The 25,204-nt window shown below is 37.3% G+C and overlaps 1 protein-coding gene and 1 long non-coding RNA gene across 9 annotated transcripts in view; one reads left to right on the forward strand and one right to left on the reverse strand.

Moving 5' to 3' along the window:
• LOC135164278 (uncharacterized) overlaps window positions 1-25,204 on the forward strand; it is a 40,895-nt gene that overhangs the window by 7,677 nt on the left and 8,014 nt on the right. For 7 of the 8 annotated variants that reach the window (XM_064124470.1, XM_064124469.1, XM_064124466.1 and 4 more), the window contains 4 exons: window positions 11,319-11,394; window positions 19,845-19,971; window positions 23,049-23,184; window positions 24,791-24,924. In XM_064124470.1, the coding sequence (XP_063980540.1) occupies window positions 11,319-11,394; window positions 19,845-19,971; window positions 23,049-23,184; window positions 24,791-24,924 (473 nt within the window). Of the gene's footprint in view, window positions 1-10,275; window positions 10,570-11,318; window positions 11,395-19,844; window positions 19,972-23,048; window positions 23,185-24,790; window positions 24,925-25,204 lie in introns of those variants that run through there. The other variant, XM_064124471.1, reaches the window with a different exon arrangement.
• LOC135164229 (uncharacterized) lies at window positions 4,339-9,161 on the reverse strand. The gene is made up of 4 exons (XR_010299253.1): window positions 8,527-9,161; window positions 5,796-8,124; window positions 5,206-5,713; window positions 4,339-5,137 (listed from the first exon to the last, which is right to left on the reverse strand). It is a non-coding gene; the product is annotated as an uncharacterized LOC135164229 (long non-coding RNA).

Genomic DNA, 25,204 nt, shown 5'->3' on the forward strand with positions numbered 1-25,204 from the left:
CATGTCTGTGTTACAATAACCAGAATTTAGTGTATCAGTATATAACTAGTTGGAGGGAAACTACTTTAGTGAAGTTTCTACAAATCACAAGTTCATTTGAACTTGGAATAAAATTTTACTCTCTGTAACATGTCGTACATCTGTTCTTATGTAATTGGCAGTTACCATTGCAATAGGAGCACGTTAATTTGAATCGACTCTAACAATAATACACTGAGTAAATGAACGATCTTGTAAACTTTTTGCCGAGTTCAAAATGAACAAACTTTTGGAGCGTTCCAGTCTTAACTTTTGAAGAGGGTTTGAAATTCTTCTTGACCCTGATGCCTTTAGTTCTGAAGATTTAGTGAAGTGTTTACGATGCGTGTAAATACATGAAAAAAAGTTGGACACGATGCTAAATGCAATAATAAGGGTAATCATGACGTATAAGTCGTTACCCTGGAGGGCAATTCATGCGAGTTTCATTGACTGAATACGGGAAGAATTTTTCTATTTGTAAGGCATTAAATGATGATTCCAAGTCTATATTCTTTAGTAGAAAATAATAATTCCTCGCGTATGAATTAAAAAATATGTCAGGAATGGAAATCCTAACTCAGACAGAACTTCATGACAAATTTCTGGGGAAAACGCGTCAAGATTTCTTAAATATGTAAAAGCATTGTAGGTTAGCTCTAGCAGGCGTCCAATCAATCCATTTATGATCCACAATTTTTGAAAATTACGGATTATTATAGTTAATTAATCTGTACTGGTAATTATCCTGACAACGCGATGAACTGTCCTGTTATTATACCCATGTATTGTATCCTATGAGAATCTTGTTATACATAAATTAATAAGACTAATGAGGTCAACCGATCATTCAGACGATAAGTATCCTTCACTTGTCGTTTTCATTCACACCCGAACAAATATTATATTCCAGGTGTATAAATAGAAAGAGGATTTATTGTCAGATACCGTGAGTGATTTCTTCGCCGTTTGACGTCTGTGTTTAGTTGAGATAGTTGGAAAGTTATGCGTACTGTTAGTGTACCTACCAAGCACGCAGGCACCAGTCAGTTCTGATTTCTAAGACGCCTATAAGATAACAGAGAATAATTACAGAGATTTTCGACTTCGTGATTGAGGTGAGTCTGGAGAAAGCGCGCCGAATAATGAACATGATTTATTTCAATGTCGTATCCTTCTCAGTTCGTTTATAAAAAGATTCTTTTTATACTGTACTTTGCCATCTGGAGATCTTCGTGATGACCCAAAAGCCTCTTTCGAAGATTTTCGAAAGACAATATTTTTCCTGAATATGTTTTCAATTTGCCTGGGGACAATGGTCTTGAAAGCTCCTTTTCAAACATATCTCCAAACAGCCGGTTGGAATCACCAGAGAGATCTCCTGAAAATCCTTTGATTATTCCAACCATTTCCGAAATATCTTCGACAGACAGGAATTCTCGGCACGAAATGTCATTCTTTAATCGAATAATAAACTAAATATATTTCCCTGATGTATATTTAATATATATTTTTAATACCACATTTTCACCCGTTTTATATATCATGTGATTCAGACGACATTAAAGACGACAAACATTTCCGGGTTCCGCCGAAGAAAATCCTGGAATAAATTTCTAATTAGAAGAAATAAACTAAAGGTCGTTTACCCATGTCCTTATCACCTTCCCTTTCAGCACGACTGATAATTCAGCACATGTTCGCAACTTCTTTACTGTACCTCCCTCGGGTAGAAATCCACCATTGTCACACCATTTGATGCGCGAGCTCAATGAAATCTCAACATTCCCAGCCCATCTCTGTGGGCATTTGTCCAAAAGTCGTTCAGGTATATGTAGGACTCGAAGGTCGTGCGTGAATTCATGGCTGTCGCAACAAGGAGTTGGCTGGCATCACTCCAGAGCAATTCAGAGTTTTCCGTAGATGACATCAGCAGTGAAGACCAGAGAAACTGGATTTTAAGCTGCTATATCTGCAAAATTTCAACTCCACACTTCTTCAAGACTTTCAGGATCTGTGCAATGAATATTAAATTTTAATTTGAATAACAGACAGCAATATATGTTGATAAAGCTGTGCGGTATTGAATGATTACCATTATTATAATCAAGATGGAATATTACATCGATGTTACTGGAGAGGAATATCGTAACTACTATCTCTGGTCTGTTTTCGTACATTTTCAAACGAGCGTCCGTAACGAGATTATGGTTTCTTGTCCCCACGCAGGTACTACAGTACATTGATAGCTCTCAGTGCTCTTTCCCAGCTGTCTCACCAGAAACATGTTGACCCCATTACCCACCATATCGTGGCAAATGGAAGACCACCATTTGCTATATGCACAGATTAAAGCACTCCAAAGTTATTTGTAACGACGGGCAGGGCATTCATTTCCATTCAGTGTCTTCCATTTGCAATGGTTATAAATAAAATTCGTGTGTGTGATAGAGGATTTTTAAATTTATGTCATGCATCAGTATTAAAGAATAACTGTCTGCATAAAGTGTTATTGCGGGCGAATTCTGAGTAGATTTTCATTTCTAATTAATTCCTATAGAAATTATTTTACTGCGGAGAGGCGATGGGAATTTGTTATGAGTTGTTCACACACGCACAAAAATGTTTATTACACATTACTTGGAAAAAAATAGGATTTATATGGGAACTAAATTTTATTATAATAAGAATGATAAGTACTATGCTAGTAAAATTATTCAAAGTTCCAAAATTTCGGAGGTTCGTTACATTAAAAATTAGACTGGAATTTGTGTTTTTTTTTCAGCTATCGCTGTCGATACCGAAAGTCCATACCGATTTTTTTTACTGTTTACATGATCACAGAAAGATAAATTTGTCTATTGGTAGAGGGGGATTTAAGTAGTTGATAGAAGTATAAAATTGGATACTTTTATTTTATGTAAAAAATATTATACTTTCGTAAGCATTGGATCCAAAGGGTAGCATTAAATATTTTCCAATTTTCTTCTGTTCTTTCATATCACATTTCCCGGAATTGAAGGATTTAGCCTTCACGCTGATAAAAAATACCGGAATTGTATATGTGGTAATACCACATGCACTGGGCACTGATAAAATTCATGTTGATTGTTTTTCTCGCTCCTATAAACGTGGAAGGGTAATTTATTCCCAGCACATGGAGAAAATAAAATACTCGAAAAATTCCTGTGAGACTCGTAAACTTGCGTCAACTCATTAATGAGTTGAGAAAAAATTGAATTATTCAACAACGACAAAGTTAATTCATTGGGATTTGAGAATCGCCTTTCAAAAGTTATGATTCATCAAAAATCAGTAACCCATCAGTATTAAAAACTTCATCGGATTAACTTGGCAAATGGGATGAAAAATTTAGGGAATTATTTAATCAACATGCATTGGAAAATCATAAGATTCTGAATTCTCAGGATAATGTCGTCAAAATTCGGAGATATTTCTGGTGCCATTGGTGAACAAGTTGTTAAAATTCTCCAAATAACTGTCTCTGTGCACACCCCATCTTTGTAATCATATAATTTCGCAAACGTTATGTACAACATGGCAATGAATTCCACAAACCCACTGTCACCACGCCAGGCACAAGATTCATATGTGTACATACCTCCATTCTCGAATTACCTATATGATTACATTTTGCGATTCGTGAAATGAGTAATCGTTTGAAACAATATTTTTCACGTTTCGTTGGGAATTCGCTCGCTGAAGATACAGCAGCGCATAATTACCTTTCACATGAGAGTTCCAATTTCGGGATAAGGATCATTATTATTCTTGAGTAATAGCACACGAACAACATAACCCTGTTTCATTACTACTCGTGAAATAAATGGGACCATTCTGGGTGCATACCTGAATAATATTAAGTGACAATAATTCAGAATTAATGGAGTCGAGACTAAGTGATGCACTTCAAAATACTTCGCCGTTGCGCATGAGAATATGAGAGACGTTAAGAGGATATATTTTGGGGTGAGTTCGCTCGGTATAAAGCAAAAAAATAAGTGGACCGCAAGGGGGAGTGTGACGACAGCTCAAAAGTTGGAAGAATAGAAGCTCTGGGGAAAGTTAAAAAAGAAATAGTGGGGAATGTGTGTGCATGTGGTTGGGCAATTAATATTAATGTCGCGGCTCGTTGCGTGCATTTTAGTCTCCTTCAGAATCAGTCATACACTGAGTTTGGGGCTGCGTGACTGCAGAAGAGACCCTCATAACTGAAGTGGCAGAAAGGCAAAGAAAACCAAATCGATAATCGCAAAACATGCGAAAAAAGTGAATTTTTTTTATTCATTCAATTTTTTTCATCCCGTCACGTTCTCTTTAATTTGATTGAAATTCTCAGTGGATCGCCAATTGTCGGGGGATGGGAATTCAATGGTAGAGCTTGTGATCAATTAAGGACGTGCAAACTCGTTGCAAGTTTTTTATCGTTGTGTGGCGATTTCTTCGAAAAACTTATGGAGGGAGGGTTGGGGATGGCTAGCAGATGGTGGTCACGTTATGAGCGGAGACGAGGTGACTCGGTTTAATATAGATTGGAGAACTAAATCAGTCATCGAATAAATTCAATAGCATTCCCTAATGATTATTGAATAACGATAATTTATGAACAATCAACTTTCCAGTCAGCGAAAAATTATTTCGAATTGTGACAAATTTATCGATATTCAAAATCATTTAACTATTCTCTCTGCCTAGTCCATGGCAAATTTCACTGTTTTTGTTTATTTATTTTAATAATGGCTCTAGATTAAATTGGACACTTCAATTGTTGATTCTAAGGGCTCCCAACAGAAACCTCATCATTCGATCACATGGGGGTTCAAATATATTGTATATTCCTGTGGATTCCCTGAAGATTTCGCATTCCGTCGAGCTGAAAAATTATTGCAGGCAAAATATATTTACTTAGGACCCTATGTTAATGCCAATTAACTTTACTTGTCGGTAGTAAATATGCACAAGATTTTTTTTTCATAGTCTGACCACCTCGTCAGCCGTTTCATTGTCTAATGTGGGAGATTGTTCTAATACCCGGATTATCTGCTTCTCCGTGTTGACCGTCAGTTCATCCATGGACTCCCTGCATTCCTTTATTGGACTATGGACAGGAACTTGAAGTAACTCGAGAAATAATTTTAAGGAACACTTGGAGTCTTAGTGACTGACCTTTTGGTGAAAACTTCGTTCCTTCCGTCCTTCTTCCTCTAGACTTTGGCGTTTATGGTGGTCCTTTGTGTCCTTTTTTGTGAGAGCCTTTCTCTTTCTTTTTATTGTAGTTTAAAATGGGACATAAACCCGTGTATTTATGTACATAAATACTCTGAGAGAGAGAGAAAGAGCACCCGATAATTTATGAGGCAGCAGAGGGATAAAAAAAGTTAAAATTGCATGGAAATTTGACAGTTTAAAGTGGTTGAGGTTTTAGCACATGTGACAGTAACATTTAAATATCGATTATTCTTCAAATTATGAAAATTAATATCATCACACAAGTCAAGTAGCTTATTCAAATAATGTATCCTCAAATAGATTATTGTCACTATTCATTATCGATAACCAATTCGAGTCTTATCAAGTCCTACCATCACCAGACGTCCGAAATAATAACTGGGAATTTTCTTTTATCCTCCAAGTAATTTCCCCAGAATCCACCACTATTTGTCTACAACTGTTCCTGAAAAGAAGAAGTTTTTTTACTCTATACAAAATGAAATCTGTTGTTGGGAATTCCCTTTCAATATTTTAATTTAAATCACCTCTAATTTTTTATCGAACACGAACAGATGGAATTTCTCGATGAGAACTCGATGCAGAATCGTTATTTCAATTATTATTCGCGGTTAAGATTGGAGAAATGTTTGACTCGTCTCGAAACCATTCCATTATGTATTATTTCACCGAAGCCCATTGTGATAGAAGTCAGAGTTTCTCGGAGGAAAATAGGATAAGAGCTACCCCCAGTCAGTTTTTTTTTTCATTGTAAGATCCAGTGAACAGTATATCCAATAAATTGAATTTCGCAGTGCTACCCCAGCTATCGGGACTGCATTACTTGATTCAGCGTCATTTGATTTAATTTTCCCGGATAAAATGAAATTTTTCAACTAAAACAGTAGGTGAAAATGACTGTGACAATGAACGCTCAAAATAATTATTGGTATTTCCTCGTCATACTGCACATTACCGACGGGTGGACGAAGAAACGAAAGAGGAACCAATATTTAAATTCAGAGTTCAAGGAAAAAAAAGAGACAGACTGGGTCAGGAAATGTGGTGAACTTTGAACTAATGCCGAGCCAATAGGTCACGTCGAGTTAAATCTCAGAGAACTAAAAAAAAAGTCTACAACCTTCTATTTTCAGTCGTCGGAACAAACCGGAAAAAGGTTAAAAAAACGAATGAAGACCTGGTCACGGGGCTGGCGAACAAAGCGGTTTGGTGAAGTAGAACCACCGATTCGTTCTGCTTGTAGTTCGCTACGTTCAAAGATTTACGAACGTAATCCCGTTTTAGGTATAGGACAACCCTCAAACGTCCTGTACAATGTTAAGGGGGTTGGGGTGAGGGTGGAAAGGAACAGCGAGGATTGACTGAGCCATTTGTATTTTTCTAATGACAGTCTCTTCGCTACATCAATTTTAATCTGTACTAGATCAACGACAATTTTTTTTCACATGGCATTGCTATTGATCGACCCATAAACAGCGTGACATACCAACAAATAAATGTGTGTCAATATTGACATGTATTTGTCCGGCTGTGCAATCATGATTCCGTCACGATAACCAGCTTATTTACTTAAATTTGTCAAAACGAAGATAACTCATCTGAGCTAACGAACAAAGACTCCCATGACGGAAGTATTGGGCATGTTATTTATGAAAAAAAAATGGGGGGAGGTGCTGGGCCATGACAGCGTCATACCCATAAACCACAAAATTATTTGAGGTGCTCGAGCGGCACGTGACCGAGGAGCCTTCTGGCCTTTACTGGTGACGTTGGCTGTGCTGGCACCTCTGGCCTGTGGCAATTAGGCGCTCCGACATACACCGGTAGCGAAAGGACGAACAGGGAAATAGGTGTTAATTACGAAGTGACAGGCAACTAACTATCTCTCTCATTTTCACCTCATTGTTCCCCTTTTCTAACTCCTCCCTTGCGCCCTCCACTCGTCTCACTTCCCATTTCCCTCCCCCAGAAGAGACACCTATCTTCACTTTGAGCTCTCCAGATCTCTCGACCACGTCATCGTTATTAATTAAAGACAAATTCAGCATTGTTTGTCCACCACCTTATCTCTTTTCATCCAAACAGTGCTGCAGTCTACCTGATTACACATCAACAACGAAAAAAAGCTCGTGTTTTCACAACTGTGACACGAGGTACTTTTCAATTATAAATATCTTACCACTCGACCTTATAGTTTTACTCTTTTTATTCACTTTCTTCCTTTTCCCTCGACTCCTTTATACGTGGTCTACATTTTCCTCCATATCGTCCTAAACTTTTGCCCATGGTAACTTGCCTCTTTTCCTGACAATTTATGCTCACTTTAGTTCAACTGAAATTTAAATATTCTTTTATACCAGTGAATTATTTAACTATTACCAACTTTAGGCACTGCATCATGCTCATCTGGAACTTATTGAAAAAGTTCAATGATTTTTTGTCGTAATTTATCTTTTTGAAAATTAAAAAAGTACAGTCACATTCATTGTCACTTGTCTCATGAAGTTTTATAAATTTTTTTTTAACGATAGAAAGCAATGGAGTTATAACGGCTTTTGTGAATTCAGTATTCGCACTTTTGCTGGCCATTTGGCTCGCGCATTTCGATCTTTTTAATAGCCATCAGCACAACCCGGTATTTCTTCATCCCTCGTCATCCCTCACCCTCACTACTGAACACTTCCACTGCCGAACTCTGGCTCCACTTATCAGTATTCCGTGGTGCCATGGGCCATGTAAAATTTTTATGGAGTTCTTCACATCAATTTATTAGTCAGGCTGCATTCATGCTGCTGCGTGAGGTATATCATGAGAATATAGCCTCACCAACGCTTTTGTCTTTGTTTGATTTCTTATCTGATGAAATACACTAAATCGTTAACTGCATGCAGTAATCATGAATCATGAACTGATAAAAGATTATTTCAGTCGCGGAATGGCCAAGGAAAACGCGATAAGCGAGCTCATCTTGGAGTTGAATTTTTGAGTAATATATCAGAATCTGAGAGAGATAGCGCTATTTTTGTAATAGCATTTATTTTAGTTCTCAATTTGTTCCACAAAAAAGGTTGGGATAAAAATGGTGCCATCTCTCTTGAATTTTGAGATATTTACCAGAAATTGGCCGATGGTAAAAAATTACTTATCTCATTTGACCACTTCGCCACTGATGTTTATCGAGTCAAAATACTTGAAAAATTAGGTATAAAAACAAATAAAAACAACTAAAAATAAAGAATCAAATCAGGTATTTCATACCTGATTCAAGTAGTTTTTTCTTTCGTGCAGAAGAGAGATGAGATAGGCACAAAATGAAATCCCTTTGTGTCCTTTATTTATTTATGAGACGAATACGCCGAATATATTTTCTTTTGTCTCTTTGTCATCTTCTCCCCTATTTTAATTATTTTATGAACGACTTTATCATTGTCCTGTCATGAGTGAGGAAATTTCTAATTTTTGTTTTCATTATTGCGAGAAAGAAACAGATTTTATTTTAAAAATTCTCCGAGTTATGGGAATTTTCGCTGGCGGTATGTCGGACTAAAATGCACTCTCGCGGTAGGAAGCGAAAAAGGATAGTGAGATGAGGAAAGTAAAGCAACGCCCGTGTGTGAAGAGCAACTTGGCTGGGGCCTACTTTGGAGTAGAACTTGTACGTATATAGTCAGACACGTCACAGTGCAGGGAAGCGAGGCTGGTGGGGCAACCGGATCGATAATTCTTTGGCATAATTTACGAGTCCTTCAGGTATCGAAGTAGCCCGGCAGTAGCGTAAATTTTGCACACCATGTCGGTGTTCCAGACGTTAAAACGTTATACGAATGAGGAATTCTCTTGGAAAAGTTTGCGTTGCGAACGCTGCGCTTTCTTAGGTTAAAGTGGAATGGAAAAACTGGTAATAACTCGAATATATTTTCTGGAATCACAGAGTACAGAGTACTAAATTTTGAAGGCTGACATTATTCTTGCATAATTTATAAAATTGAAATCCGAACGCAAACACTTTTGACAAATGTTTTTACACGGAATGAACTTGTCGATAAAAATTCTACTCCGGTTACAGAGATCCGCTATTCTTTGGGCATTTTTTCGGCGATTTTGGGAAAAGTTCTGGGGATTTCTCGGGGATTTTTACCGAAATTAGGTGGAAGTTCATATTTGAGGCAGTAAAACTTCTAGTTCTGGCGCAAATAAAATTTTTTTTTGCAACGAAAGGTTCAAGAACTGTGCAAAATATTTGCGAGAGACAATAGAGTACCACTCGATGCTTCTTAGTTCTATTAAGATCCAACTTTTACCAATCTACTGGTGCTGTTACTCTAATCACTGGGCCTCTTTATTCTCGATCTTCTGAAAAAAATATATAAATAATTTTATCTGACAGTTCTTATCATGAAAGTGCCTCCATTATTCATTCTCCTCCATTGTTCTCTTACTTTTCATAGATTCTGTGGTACAGGTAAAATAGCACCGTGGCAGGAAAGCAACATCAATCGATTGGGCCCTTTCTTCATGAAAGAGAATGTTCTGGACTTGGCGTGACCAACGAAGAGGTCGAGTGGTCATGCAATGTCGAGGGAGCTGAAGCCTCCACTGAATGACTCCTTTGTTGCTTCAAGCGGGTCAAGGGTCACATTGGAATACTGCGTTCGCCTTCACTACCTGATTGTTCAAAGATAGAACCAAGGGAGTCTTTGATTATCTAGCACTAGTTCAATTGGGTTGAGAACATAGATGAGGGAAAAGAAGTAAATAAATAGGAAGACTCTACTGATCGGATCTGAAATAAACATATATTTGTATAGTAGTTGGAAATTAAAAACCAAAATAAATCAAATCAGATCGGTTTCACATTAAACATAACATAATAATATTCATACCATGAAAAATTATGCAAAGCCGATAATTGGTCATTCCTGAAAATTTCGACATTAATTCCGAATTAAAATGTGTTTTCAAGTAAAAGTTGACTCAATTTCAGTGGAGCTCTAGAATATATATCTGATACTGATCTGAATTTCAAGATTAGACTTTCAGATTATAATCGGGGGAGTTCGAAAAAGAGAAGCTATTGCAATGGGGCGCAGTAAATTCCGACCTTAACTGGATCCGTATCTGATCCGGTGACGATCAGAAAGGTCGTATTTTAGCATTGTGAAGGGTCGTGGATCCAAGTACGAATTACATCAGGGAAAATTATTTGGTGAATTTTACCAGCAATTGTTAACAACTGACTCAAGCTTGCGCCACTACCAGCTATACCCGTGCTTAAATTGGCTCATCGATTTATGAAAAAATGTGAGGAGTTCAATAACAATTTTTATAATAGTACGAAAGAAAAAGTTGCGGTTTGGGGCGGAATTATTTGCAGCGAAACAGAAATATGAAAAGGATTCACACGTCCGTAAACTAAGAACTGACATGAAAAATTAATGATTAATCGATTGAACATGAAGTTGGTTCCGGGGGATTGAAAAAAACGACAATTTTTTATTGTTTTCTCCTCTCTAGAGTCCGATAAATGTGAACGAAATATTTCTTTGGTGCTATAAAAATAACCAAACGGAAGGGAAAAATGTAATGGACACATCACTGGCGACACTTCGCCAAACGAGATAACTCACTTCTGGCTATCGACCCGTTTTTGTTAAATATTTCGAAATCTAGGGCGGATAGTTAAATTTGTGTTAAAACCTTTTTTACGAGGCGAATTGAGTACTAAAGCAAATGTCATTACGAAAATTTCGCTATCTCTTAAATTGGCAGAGATATTGCTCGAAAGCTCGACTCACAGATAGGCCAACTTATCTCGTTTTACGACTTCGCTACTGATATGATAAATTTTATTATTTAACATAAATTTTTGTCGCACTTTGGGATATAAATTGGGGGAAAAATTCAATGATTTGCGTTTATCCTTTTGTGAGGATAATTATTACCGGGAATGTCTCTCCATGTCGCTTTTATATCGCAATATTTTACCCGGTTTTATCACATTGTCTGCATTGATTCTTTAACAGTATTTCTCTCCTGTATTTCTGTTTCAGTTGAGGGACTGAAGTTGCTCTCTATTAGTATTCCACCTTACACATTCAAGGGTGAGAATGCGCGTCTCGTGTGCAGGTGAGTTATATACAAGAAACTTTTATATAATGTTACAATAAATGCATTCGGGTGCTCGTTGTACGAGAGGAAAGACGGTTGAAGTATTAGTGTAGTGAGATGAAGGAAGAGAGATTCAAGCCCGTCGGCGAATAACCACTCAATTATTAATATTCCAATTTTCTTCTTTACTGGAAATCACTCGGTAGTACAGTTTTTATAAGCCCTAAAATACAAATCCAGTACAGCATTTAATTTTTATATGAGACAATACAAAGTAAAGGAGAGTGCATCTGCATCGCTCGGCGCACGATATTGCGCATTCCGTTTTATCTCAATTACAATTTTGATTTTTTGTCTCGAGATATGACTTGATGAAAGCATGTAACATCCCAAGAGCTTTCACTGGAAGTATCGCTTTAAATATTAATTAACACGACGGAATTTTGAGTACCTTCGCATACACAACTCGGAAATATGACCAGAAGTTCGAGTAATCGAGTGTTTACGCTGATGAAAAAAATTATTTTATATATAAGGCCCCACAACGAACATAAATCATTTATTTATGAATTATATTTGCTTGAATCAACTAAAATAGATCATGAAGTCAAGTTATATGAATTCTCCACAAGAATGAAAAAGTTCTTCTTTTTTTAACCAGATATGATCCTCGGTTAAGAAATTTTATTTCATGGAATGACTTCAATCCTTAAATTGAGCTTCTACACATTCCAAATTACAAATTTACAATCTAATCATAATGACTCTAAATAAAATTCCCTCGAAAAAAGTATTTTTTCCTATCAGTGTACCACACTACAATTTCTCCAAATAATCCAGGATCCAGGTTCTCCGGGATTACATAAAAAAATTCTCTCCACAAATTCCTCGACGATTGTTACACGAGTCAACGAAGTTTTGTAAATTCATGAAGATTTTTGAAGCGATCGTAAGCCCTCCGGTCTCACCGAAATCAAATTGATGATAGTGAAGCTCAATACCAGCAGTGCGATATGGTAATTCAAATGCGCCTGTGTAGTACACGGTAGGAGCTCGATACACCACTGAGTACAACGCATTGAATTGAACATCTACAAATCCAAGTAACTGTTGGCTGTTGGAGAAGGCTCCATGGGAGCCCCCAATACAGATAACCGTCCACCAACGGCACCTCACGTACAGCGAATATGAATCGACGATTGAACATGGTCGCTAATCGACTCTCTTCCTTCTCTCCGAACCACTGCTTCGATACTTCCTTTTCCCATCATCGTTGAATAACCAGAAGGGTGTTGGAACAATTTTGAGATGGGTTTTGCGGGTTGAATGGAAACACGATGGGGCTTTCCCACGAATGAAATCGAATACTGGACAAACGGCTAACGGGAAAAATAAATAGAAGGTGACTGTGGTCATCATAAATTTTCACCTGTAACCCCGGTTATCTGTACTCGCAATCTCATTCTATCTTTCATTCTCACATCACGACATGACTTGAAGGCCAGATGGGGTGAAATAAACTGGAAAATGATGGGGGATAAGAGCCCCAGCTCTGCAATATAACAAGAGGTGAAAAACCACCGAAAATTGTGAGAAATTAAATAGAAAAATAAATGAAATGGGGTCATACCCAGAAGTGGGAAAAGTCATTGGTAGGGATGGCGTATAAAGTTATGGAGCAGTTGCGTTAAAGTGGTTATAACTTTTGCATGAATTTCGATTGTCCTCACTGCCACGGCAATTCTCGTGGAAACTACCCCTCAAATCAGATTTAAGCACAGTTTTTTGCAAACTACGCTCTCTCTCTCTCTCTCTCTCTCTCCCTTCCTCCCCCCTGCCCCCTTTTTTTAAGCCCTCACTCTTCTCATCTCCACTTACGCTGGCATTTCATCGTCTTAAACCCATAATGCCAACTAAACCATAAAGTCGTTTTTACCTTGCAGCGTTAGCACGTTTCTCCGACGGTCCGTGAGAATCAGAAGAAATAAGTTTCTTTGCCCTCTTATTCGTGCACTATACCACCTTTCACTGGGCCCCCTCTCCCCCTTCAAACCCTCCCCAGCTGGCGCATTTACCTCGGTCTCGTTCCCCTAATCTTCCAACGATCAAAATGGTGGCGTTTGATAAAAGCAGACGTATTCATACTTAAAATACCAGAAGATACAAAGCTAGACAGTTAAGTCAGCACAAACGTAATCGTCGAAAAGACGCAACGTTTCAATAATGAAACAACTTGCGAAGGGATGGAAGAGGATAGTAGAGAAAAATAATTGAAACACCGTCGTACCTTGATGTACATTTCAAGATTCTAATGAGAGAAGTTGTGCACTCTGTCGAGAGATACGATGACACTATAAAAATATCAAGGAGCCTATATTCTCGTACAAAGTGTACGTATAAACATTCTACTAAAGTCTTCGCTGATACTCATCAGCATCACGTGTAGACGAGCTCTCTGGGGATAGTCGACGGGTTTGTATCCACCCTCGCTGTGTAAACAAAGTGCATATATTGAAATGACGGGAGAGAAACTTGTACTGTGAGCTGTTGAAGGGAGAGGGAGAGAGAGAGAGTGAATTTATTATGGGTGAATGAGTCAGTGAAGATATATGCGATAGTTCGACATATCACCAACTCGTACATTTTACAAATTCCACTGGCGTCTCATGGCTGCGGCTAATGGAGTTAGCGCAATGGGGTAGGTCTCCCTCTGATAGCGTCCTCACCTGGCTGTATCTATCCCTTCCACAGTTCCTTTCAAGTGCCTTCAAGTTTCATCCCAGGACTACCTCCGGCACCATTCCACGAGCACTAACCATCAACCACAACTCCTCGTTCACTCGTCCATGTTATCCTTCTCTCTGTCACATTGAGCTAACTTCGTTGCACTCACTCGTCCAAGGAGTTGCTCCGAAAATCCTCCAAGCAAGCTCCATGCTTTTCAGTGCTTTACCCATGGGTCTTCGTATGCCGTCGACGACCACTCGCATTAGGTGGCAGTTATCCCGGATTTCTCCTCGGGGATGTTTGCAGGCATAACCACTGACGTTGTCTCCTTACTCCCTCACTCTCTGTCTTGACGGTCTTTTCGTGTTACCCTTTACCACTGGCTCGTACCACCATCCTGAATTCTTCTCGGTACAAGATGGATCATTGATCCTCTTGGGGCGTGCATTTCTTTTATGACTTTTTAGCCATTATTTTTTCACACTTCTACTCGTGCTGCAGCAAGCTTATTAAGGAACCAATTTTTTGTTATTTTCCCTTGAGTAATAACGCTCACTTTTTTTCATACGCTCAACTTGTCTCTGGCTTTTCTGTTACCGACTGCGAGAAAAAGTACGAGAGTATTTTTCATCATCTGGAATTAATGAAACTACCCCCTCGACGGGAGGGATGCATCTTGTTATTATTTGTCTCGTTAATTGACGTGAGTAATGTAGTTGAGATTCAATTGAAATTACAAGTGCTGGCGGGGTGGTTTGTGTGACGGAGTGAAAAAATGGTGGAGTGAGGAGAGCCTTTTAGTCGGAAGTCAATTTTTATCAGTAATTTTTATTTCTTGCTGGGAGGGAGCCTCACTTTTGCTTAAGTCGATATTGGTATTGCGCGGTGTCTTTGCAGCGACCGCGAACCTCTCGTTAATTAAAATTCGGTGGTTAATACGCGCGAAACTTTATTTGGTCGCTTTTAATAATAATGGAGGTGTATAACCGTTCTATGGATCATTTTTTTCCACAACTAGGTTGTGAATTTCAACAGATAATTTTTACCGCATATACGAGAGCTTCTAGACCGTAGATAGATGAATACGAACTGAAATTCGCAGACAGAGTTGACGTTTCAATCAACATTTGGACTGTTATGACATTCTTTTGTAGATATGTTTCTGAAATTTCTGAGACCAAAGCAAATGACAAAAATTTGATGCTATGATCTTTGGTCGTAACGAACCTTCCGGGATCGATTGGATAGTTGCAAAACTCTAATTTTCATAAAAATTAAATGCGATGAAAATTTACGGGATTTGCTACAGAAATTGAAGGCAAAACTTTTTAACAACATATGCACCAATCAAGCCCGGTCAGTTTGATATTAATACTGCAATACGCGAAATGTAAATGAATAGTGTATGTAATTTTCATTATATAAAGAAAGTACATAAGCATTTCTACATGCACACGGTTTCGTCTACCTACCAGCCAAGATTTTATCCATTGCAACAGTCAGCACTTCGTGCACGATACGGCTGGAAAGTCGAAGTTGCACGTTCTTACATACCGTGGCTTGTGGAAATCGGAATCCATTCTATTTTCTCCCAAGACCGTGCCCTGAGAATATTTGGTAATTTTAATTTCCTTCCTCATTACTTTCACGTACAATTTGGCTCCGTTCGTAACTGTTTCTTTTTTGGAGCAGAAAAATCTAGACAGGTCAACTCCTAAAATATAGTTTCCTGTGAAAAAATGATTATTAGTATTATTATTGTTGTATGGACGGAGATAAATCGATATTTTTCCTAACTATTAATTTTTTTAGTGGAGTATTTACAATCAGATTTTACTTATGTCATATTTCAGATAGATTTATATAACAAATCATTTATTATGTCGAAAGATATCATTTTATGAGACATGTCCGGATATTAGTCCTCTTTAGTACACCAGACAGACATTCAGGGTGAGATGATAGTGGTAGTGAGAAGGTTGAAGGGAGGGAGAAAACGGCAGGGTCGTATAAATTGCAAATTAGTTTATCATCCAGTTATGCATCCTCCGTTAGTGCTGCCCCGTACCTTGTCCATAGGGCTAGTAGGCATTCACTTCATCCCACTAGCTATTCAACGAGGTGGCTAGCATCACCACTTTCACCCATTCCCAGGGCTGCACGTGGTTATTCTGAACGAGGCTGAAGTATAATTTTGTCCCGAGTGAGTGCTATGAACACTAATCTCATGGGCAATTTCACTTTTGTGATTTGCCACGGAAAATAGGGACTTTCCAGTCGCAAATGGTACAGTAGATCATTTTAATTATTGAAAAACTTATCAGAATATTCCTGAGGTTAATCCACACGTGAATAAATACGACCATCAGAATTAAACAATTAGAAAACAAACGTGTTTGAGTGTGACTAGACAAGTAATCGAGTGACGAGGGGAGAGTTTGACTGTTAGTTGAAAGAAATGATCAAAATTTAAGAAAAGTCTGACTAACGGTAAAATTATTTATCATTTAGGGTTACGTTAACGCTATGGAATACTCATTAATCATAATTATCCGACTCGGAATGGGTAACATCAAACAGTCTCTGATAAATGGAAACTGTCAGAAGAATTACGATAGGCATTTCCTCCAAGTCGGATTACTCTGATCAACAATTCTCCAGGATCTACATTAAAATTGGATTTACATACGAATCTTGAAACCGCAAAGTTAGATTTTCAGCGTTTTATCTGGCGCATGGGACGAAACCACCACACGAAATGAGAGACAATCTTTTCCCGCGACGCAATATAATAGCATTATCTCATCCGGCGTAAAATGCTTTGATCTTGTCGAAAGAAGATCAAGAGCATTTCAGGGGTGAAAATAAAATGAAAATTGGAAATTTTATAGACCAGCAGGAAACTTGCAAGATAAATGCCTCGCACTGTTAGAAGAAAAATTAAATGTCAGGGAAAGTCGAAGATTAATTTTCAGGAAGCAATGAATGCGATTTGGAAATTCAAAGTTACAATCTAATAAAAATATTTGATAGGAAAATCCATTGAATTTTCAATTAAATCGGAAATTTCATGATTTCTTTTCGGGTAAAATACGCTCAGTGTTATTGCCCTCCAAATTCAAAAAATTCGGTTGTTGAATAAAATAATACACCTCAAGAAATCGCAAAGGAAAATCATCTCGAAACATTACACAAAAATTGTGCAAAATATCACAAAATATTACAAATAGAAAAATTATATAATTCAATATCAGGTATATTATTGCTGGTAATATATTTACGGGTAATGTTATTATTCAATAAAATTTAGACGGCCAACAAGCCATCAATCAACGTAAATCACCCGAAATGTGCGATTTCTGACAATCATAAATTTGAATCTCATAATAATTATTTTGACCGTTTATATTTATTGGGACTATTTTAACGGACGATATTAGTACTTAATAAAATTCTGTGAAGCCACCAGTAGTGCACTAACCCTTGTGACCAATACCTGAATGCAAAAAGAGACTATTGGCGATATGCGAACCCCAAACAGCCAAGAGATAAGATTTTCTTGAACAAGATGCAATGATAGTTTACAACTGTAATAGATTCGTGCGAATTGCTGACTAGTGCGCAAAGGGAATTGTCCTTTGGGCAATGTGAGTCGTGGATTGCAGAGGTAACTCCCAATTGGTAAATGTAGGCCTCGTTGAACGAGGAGACTGTTCTCACGAAACCTCTTGATCCCAAGGGACTCGACCTCGCCAAATCAGCCGAAGGATGCAAATCAATCCCTGGATACGATGCTCGAAATTGTTCAGTACTAAATACCATACCAAAGGCCTGAGTGTACTTGTCAAACTGCTCTTGCTGGACCAGTAGTGAAAACGGAATTGCCACGCAATGTCAGCAACAACCAATGATAAAGTCACTAGTCTGAACAAGCAGATAAACACTGTAGTGACTATGGCAATGGGGTTGTTCATCACTGGTATCCGTATGTATATCGCCAGTGATGATAGCCCAGTATGGAGAAGCGCATGTGTGTCATCCAATAATCCAGGGATATTAACATCTTCCATCGTGAATATGATATGTCCTAAAGATTGTCCAGGCAGGACAATTCCAAGCTTTGGAATTAACAAATCGGCTGTTGATAGCCTGGAGTACCAACAAAAATCAAATGCAATCCAATGTGGAAATGACGGACTTTTAAATTCCGAAGCTCAGGATTTTTTCTCCTGGAAAATCCTTTGGATATAACAAATATAGAATAAGAATAATGGACTTTCAGCCAAAATTCAGGTTTTTTCTATTATTGTAATAAATTATTCATCGCATTCAGGGGAAAAAGTACAATGTTTTGACTTTGACAATCGGATATTTTTAAAAATCGAATTCTGCTAAAAATGCTCCAGCACTAGGTTTTTGGTGGCAACAGAGTTGATATTGATGGCATATTTAATTTCTAAGTATTCCATTTTTACATAATTTAGTACATACTTTCGTTTGTCTGGTTCGCGCAGACAAATGAAGTATTTATACGGAACTGGGGAATTGTCGTTCCAAGCAGAATGGCTCAGTGTTTCGCCTTTTCTTTTTTTTCCGTCCTTCAGAAGAGACGTCACCCAAAAAGATCTTCTCGCTGTGATAAAACTACGTAAACAAAATTCAAAAGCAAAAATGTAGAAAATATATAAATCGAAAGTTTACAGTTTTGCAAATCAAGAATTATTGGCAGAATTAAAACAGAATATTTGAATAATTTTAACTGAAAGTTTCGTTAGTAATTTTCGCTATAAAATTTTCGGATAATCGATCATAATGAACCATTAATGAGTTAGAAACAACTCTCGATGAAAATGGAACAACTTCGTTCATGCGGTAGGAAAATACAGGGATTACCCGGTTAATTTTAAAATTCCAGTGTTATTGGTCAGAGAAATTTTCCGGTCCAAATTTCCTGCAAGAGACAAGAAGATCGTAGTATGAGACAAAATTCATCTAACGATTGCAACTAAGGGTTTACTAGAAAAATTATCAGTTCAAATTCCGGCCACTTCCGCCAGGAATTTGGTCGCAAACTGCATGGAAACGCTGCCAAGCATTTTATTCAGCGGATCATTCAGACTCATTTTCCTAGAAAAAATAATTGCTTTTGAGTATTTTTTCAATTTTTTACTGTTCGAATATTATGAGAAAACGGTTTTCTAAAAAATCACCGCTTTTCAATGTTTTCCCAATTTTTTAGTGTTCCAATTCTACCAAAAAATTTTCGGTAACAATCCTGGTATATCCGACAAGCATCACATGAACTCCAAAATTACCGAGTAGTTTCAAATACCCGATGGCTTGATTGCAAACAGTGTTTGACTGTAGGGAACCGGGAGGAAGGTACTAGATGAATTTTGAAGCTCGAGTGGTATTCGAGGGATTATTTTTTTACCCAAATTCCGGGTATAGAATTGCGCTATAATGGAACATGCACTGTAAACAATCCTATCTGTCGGATTGTGTAGAAACTTGATTCGATTTTTAGTTTTCGGTTGTTCATACACGGGAAACATGATAAAATTACCAGTGAAATTATCAAAAACTGCATTTCAATGTCTTCTGCAGTCATTTTTAATAATGAAATATATTATATGTTATATATTCCATAACAACACAGCGAAATCCTAATTTAACGATTCGAGCACGTTATTTGTACATATTATTTCTCTCACTGCAACCCCTCTTTATTCTCATTTCAGCTATGACTTGGAATCTGAAAAATTGTACTCAGTGTCATGGTACAAAGACAACGAGGAATTCTACAAATACGTTCCGAGTTCAGACAGAAGCCAACACAGCTATCAAGTGGAGGGCGTAGAAGTTGATGTAAGTTTCTCACAAATAAAAACCCCTCGATATGTCCACTATTATCGCAACAGCCCTTAAAAAATAAATATCACTAAAATGAATAAATATCTCTAAAATCCAATCTTGCCTTATTATATGCATATTTTATGTTCAACTATTTAAAATATTCCAATTTTTCATGATGAAGTCCATCACAGTCCTCTTCTCTCTTTGCCTGCTGAGAACGTTTTTTCAACAGAATGACGAACAGCACATACGTTAAAAAAAGACCTTAAACCCACCAAAATTTCATATCAGCGCCTAAAAATCATAGAAAAATATCCTGACCTCTAAACAAATATTTAAAGAAATCATGTCTTCTTCGCGATAAGAAGCAAAAAATGACATTTCCATTGCTTCACTCCTCTATTCCCTTCTCAATCTATTATGAATATTTCAATCTTCTTCCTACTCTCGATTTCCACCGAATGATTCCTCGAAATTTTCCCTATCGAATCTCGAGAAATAAAATTTTTAGAAAAAAAAACATCGTCAGTTCAATTCTACAGCTTTCTTATTGACAGGGAACAGTGAATAAAATGGGCAAACGCCTTTTCCGTCCAACCCCAAGAGATCCCAATACTCCATGAATGGTATCACTCCTTCGCCTTATTCGTTATAACTCTTTAGTACTATCCACTCCTCCACTCGTCGATATAACAGAGAAATTTCTTATGCTCAAGGCAACTAGTCTGCATAAAATATTTCAATTTATTCGTCGAGGGTGTACCCATAGACGCATATAATAAAGCCGCATATTCAAAGCGGGAATAAAAATAAACTCACACTCTCTTACCTACAGCTTGCCCCAGGTACCTTCACCTACAACTGCCACGTTTCACGATACCTCATACCCCTCATCTTACCGTCTGTACTCTTCCCCGTCACGTCTCCCTGTAGATTTGGCCAAGCTACTTACCCAACGGCCCAACCATTTCCTGGCCTCGGTTAAATCCAACTGGGAAGTGGAAATCATCGTAGAAAATCAGAATAAAATACAACCCTCATTGAATATACCATGAAACTGTAAAGATGAAAACTCTGGAAATAAATAATAATTCAAACAATGCTCTTACAGTCTAGAAATGAAATAAATCCGATTACGCGATGTTCATCACAGAATGTCCAAAAACAATTTCTGTTTCATTGTTATCGCTGTTACATAGATTACTTCCATCAACTCAGAGAATTTTTGGAGAAGCTATGGTCAGTGTCAATCGACTAGAGCAAATAATTACCCTCTTGAAATGATAAATTATAGGAACCGTAAATGGAGAGCGGAGTCATGTTTTATCACATAGTATAGCACCATCGGAATTTTTTTATGACAAAGAAATAAATTGTTAGTTAAATTGAGGGGGTTTGCCTGCACTCCTTGGTACACAATAAACAAACATGCAATTGGGAACGGAGTATAAGTATATAATTTAGGGATAAAATATGTAAAATATATAAACTCCTTCGGATGTTCATTATCATCGATTGATAATGATTGATGCCCCTTGAAGCTCTTATTTAAAAATAGTTTTTTATAAACTGGTCATGTCAAGTGGTTGTGTATAACCATAAATACTAATTAAATCGTTATAATTTTTCCACTCCGCAGGGTAATTATAAATTTCAGAACGACTGGACGGTCACATTATCCTCCATTAAAGTTTCAAATTTCAATCAAGCAGTCCCGCTTCTACTCTCAGTTATCCCAAAGCTAGATATTTCACTTACCCATTTGAAACTTCCCTTACCACGGTCAAACTCAACTCCCGAGACTTATCGAGTAAAAGCCCCAGAGCTCCCACCAACGATTTAGTAAACAAGCGAGAAGGATGCCTTTGGAATTTGCACTAATTGACTCTTGGGAAAAGAGTACTACTCTTCATTTTCATTACTGGAATTATGTTCAATTGTTGGTGAAATATCTTGATCAAGTTCCGAATGAACGATAACCTAATTGCCTTTTTATTGAGGATCATTATTTTAGTATTTGCATATTTGAGAGATATTAATGCATCATGATTCTTCTATTGAATGGCACTATGAATAATCGCTCGTACGTTATACTAAATGATCCATTAACGTCTGCTAAGCTGTATACTCATTATATTTCTCCCTATTTCCCCTCCTCGCAAACAAAGTGAACGTACGAACTCATCTACGGTGAAACCCGTTAAAATTTGTTTGCTGAAATATCTAGGGAGCGTATTGGAAATTCTTGTCCAGTGACAATTCCACTGAGTCGATGCATAAGGTGCATGATGAGACTGATAATTCATTTTAACTTGATTAGATTTTAATGATGACAATCTTACTGCTTTTGAGTGTAACCATGAACTTTAAATAAAATCCGTTAATGATTTTTCATTTTTGTAAATTTCTGATTGTCTGGAAGAACGAATTTCGAGAAAATTTTTAATTACACCGAAGTTAAAATCAAAATGTAATATGGATTATGATGGACTGATACTATGCGCCTATTATGGGCCATTGTGTTCATGAGTTATCTTTTCCTCGGGCTGTTTTTTCCATGGGCTATTGTTTCGTGATCGATTTTTCCTGGATTATTTTTTGTGGGTCTGTTTATTCATAGAATATTTCTTGGGGGACTCAACTGATCACTCTTCCAACAAATTAATAACATTTCCCGTCATAACCCAACCGAATCCATCCATCAAACTATTATTATTAAAATGAGGAAAATTTCGTGGACTAAACATCATGGAATTGGCTGACGAGTCGAAATTCCATGCCATGTCCAATATCCGTAAAACGTGATCATGAAACGTATGATGAAATAACTCATGGTTACGGCGATGAAAGGGACACGAAGGGACCACTATAGGAAATGGAACAAAGTTGCCAAGTTGCGGTTTCATTTAATGGTATTTCTCGATTCTCGTTTCAATTCATCCCATTTCAAGGGCTCACGTATTCACCCGAATATCTTTTATCGCAGGTCACGTCATGTTTCATTTTCCCGTCCACTGTAAGACACCGACCTGTACAGTACTAGTCCAGTGATTGATAGTCTATTAATCATTAATGGAATTTTGTTACAGCATCACAACTCCAACAGCCAAAAAGTGATACTGAAGCACGTGACGTTGGACTCAACGGGTGTTTACAAGTGCGAAGTGAGCGCTGAAGCCCCTAGTTTTTTATCAGTCAAAGGGAAGGGCTACATGGAGATAATTGGTTAGTACTAAAAACCATACCATAAATCATTTTTTCAATAATAATAAAAAATTCATGAGTCTTCTTCTTCTTTTTATATTTGGCTAATTCCATCAATATATCGATTTTATTTATCTAATAAAAACTAAAAATGAGATATAATTAAATAACAATAAAGTAAGATTTAAATAAACGTTATTTTGCAATTTAAAAACAATAGAATTTCAATAGTAAAAACAAATAAAATTTCGAGTTCTCTGAGTGTTATATTTTCACATTTTGATTGATGTTTAATTCAAATTAAATTAGAGGTCTTAATTAACAAAGTTAATGAACTGACTACTCCACTAGTATTACATGAGAATGTGAGTACAATTCCTCCCACTTCACATTGTATATCTCAAACTTTTCCGAAATTAATCTCTAAATTTCCAAATTATCCCATACAAATTCCGCATGATATCAAAACCCAAATTTCTTTACCAGCCATTGCAGATCCCCTGCAATTAAACCTATAAAATCGAAAAGTCCATCAACTAGACGGGCGTCCAGTCGTGAGAGAAAACTAGGACAGATGAAAGGAACATCTGAAATAACAAGACTTATCGTTTATCGATGAGCAATTATCTTCCTGGTTTGGTTTCCCCTCGATGAATCGATAGCAATTTGTCGAATGTCTTATCGTCATGTTGAGTTTAGCTACTGCTCTTCGCATTTTTATCACACCAACGTCAGGGACAAGGGCTGTGTTATCCTTGGGGGAGTGACTCAGGGAATTGCTCTCTCTACTTTATTTCTATACTGTAACCGCACTGAGGTCGCCTACGTGTTTATGGGAAAACGATCCACATGTACCTATTCACATGTATACTTTCCTGTTTTCACTGATGTATATGCGTGTATACATTGGCACGAACAAACGTGGATAACCAAGGGAAGAATATTTCGGAAAGAATGCTTCAAAAACATTCATCTATCGTGTCGTTAAAGTTTAGGGTTGGTTATAAAGACGTCGAAACGCGATAAATATTACGACCTCGTAAGTCTTGGGCATCGTAACATCCAAACGCGTTTTGAACATTTACCCCCCTCCCTTGCCCCCTCCCCTACCCCAAATGTACCCCCTTGTCACGCTGCTGTCGACATACTAGCAGTACTTAGAATTTCCCATTCGTCCGAAGTTTTGAGAGATCATCGTTTAACAGATAACTCACACCTTCTCATTTTACATTCAGTGAGGAAAATTCTATTACATCGTAATGGAACAAAACCGAGCTATAACGAAAATTTTATGTTTATCATTTCTTATATTTTTTTACCCATTCACTTCCCCTTCAATGAAGAGTTGTTTAATGAGGACGGAAATACTTTGAATCTTATAAACTTCTCTACAGCGTTACGATTATTGCGCGAAATACCTTCGGGCTGTGACTTAATTAAGGATATGGTTTCAATGGAACGTCGCGTGAGTTAAGCACCGAGTATTTAATATGGAACGAGTGATGAAGAAATTTCAGAGAACGTGTGGCGACGTTCTCGTTAGCAAATGTATTTCTTGATATTTGAAAAAAAAATACTTCAAAATTTATCTGGGAGATTTTTTACACTGACACGTCATTTTTTTCAGCTTTACCTAATGGCGAGCCTACTATCACTAGTGAGGAAAAGGTTTATGCCAGTGGTGATATTCTGGCTCTCAACTGTACCAGCGCTGCATCTTCTCCAGCAGCGCGGATCACCTGGTTCATCAATGGAATAAAAGTTAGTATGATTTATCCACTTGATCTTATTTCATTTCAGCGATGTACAATTTTCCGATATTTTATATCCAGGAGGGTAGTTATTTTTCTACAATGAAAATCGAAAAAAAAACATGAAAGACGAGTTGTCATTAACTGTGATTGCTCACGAAGTTTGCCAGTGAGGATGAGGATCGTTAAATGCGAGCGTAGGTAGAACATCGAAATTGAGTTGATGAGGCAAAGCTTTAATTAACGAAGCGTGCAGCTGAAATCCATCCGTGCTTTTTTTTAATATTTTG

Source organism: Diachasmimorpha longicaudata, chromosome 7 (assembly GCF_034640455.1).
Source record: "Diachasmimorpha longicaudata isolate KC_UGA_2023 chromosome 7, iyDiaLong2, whole genome shotgun sequence".
Taxonomy (NCBI): domain Eukaryota; kingdom Metazoa; phylum Arthropoda; class Insecta; order Hymenoptera; family Braconidae; genus Diachasmimorpha; species Diachasmimorpha longicaudata.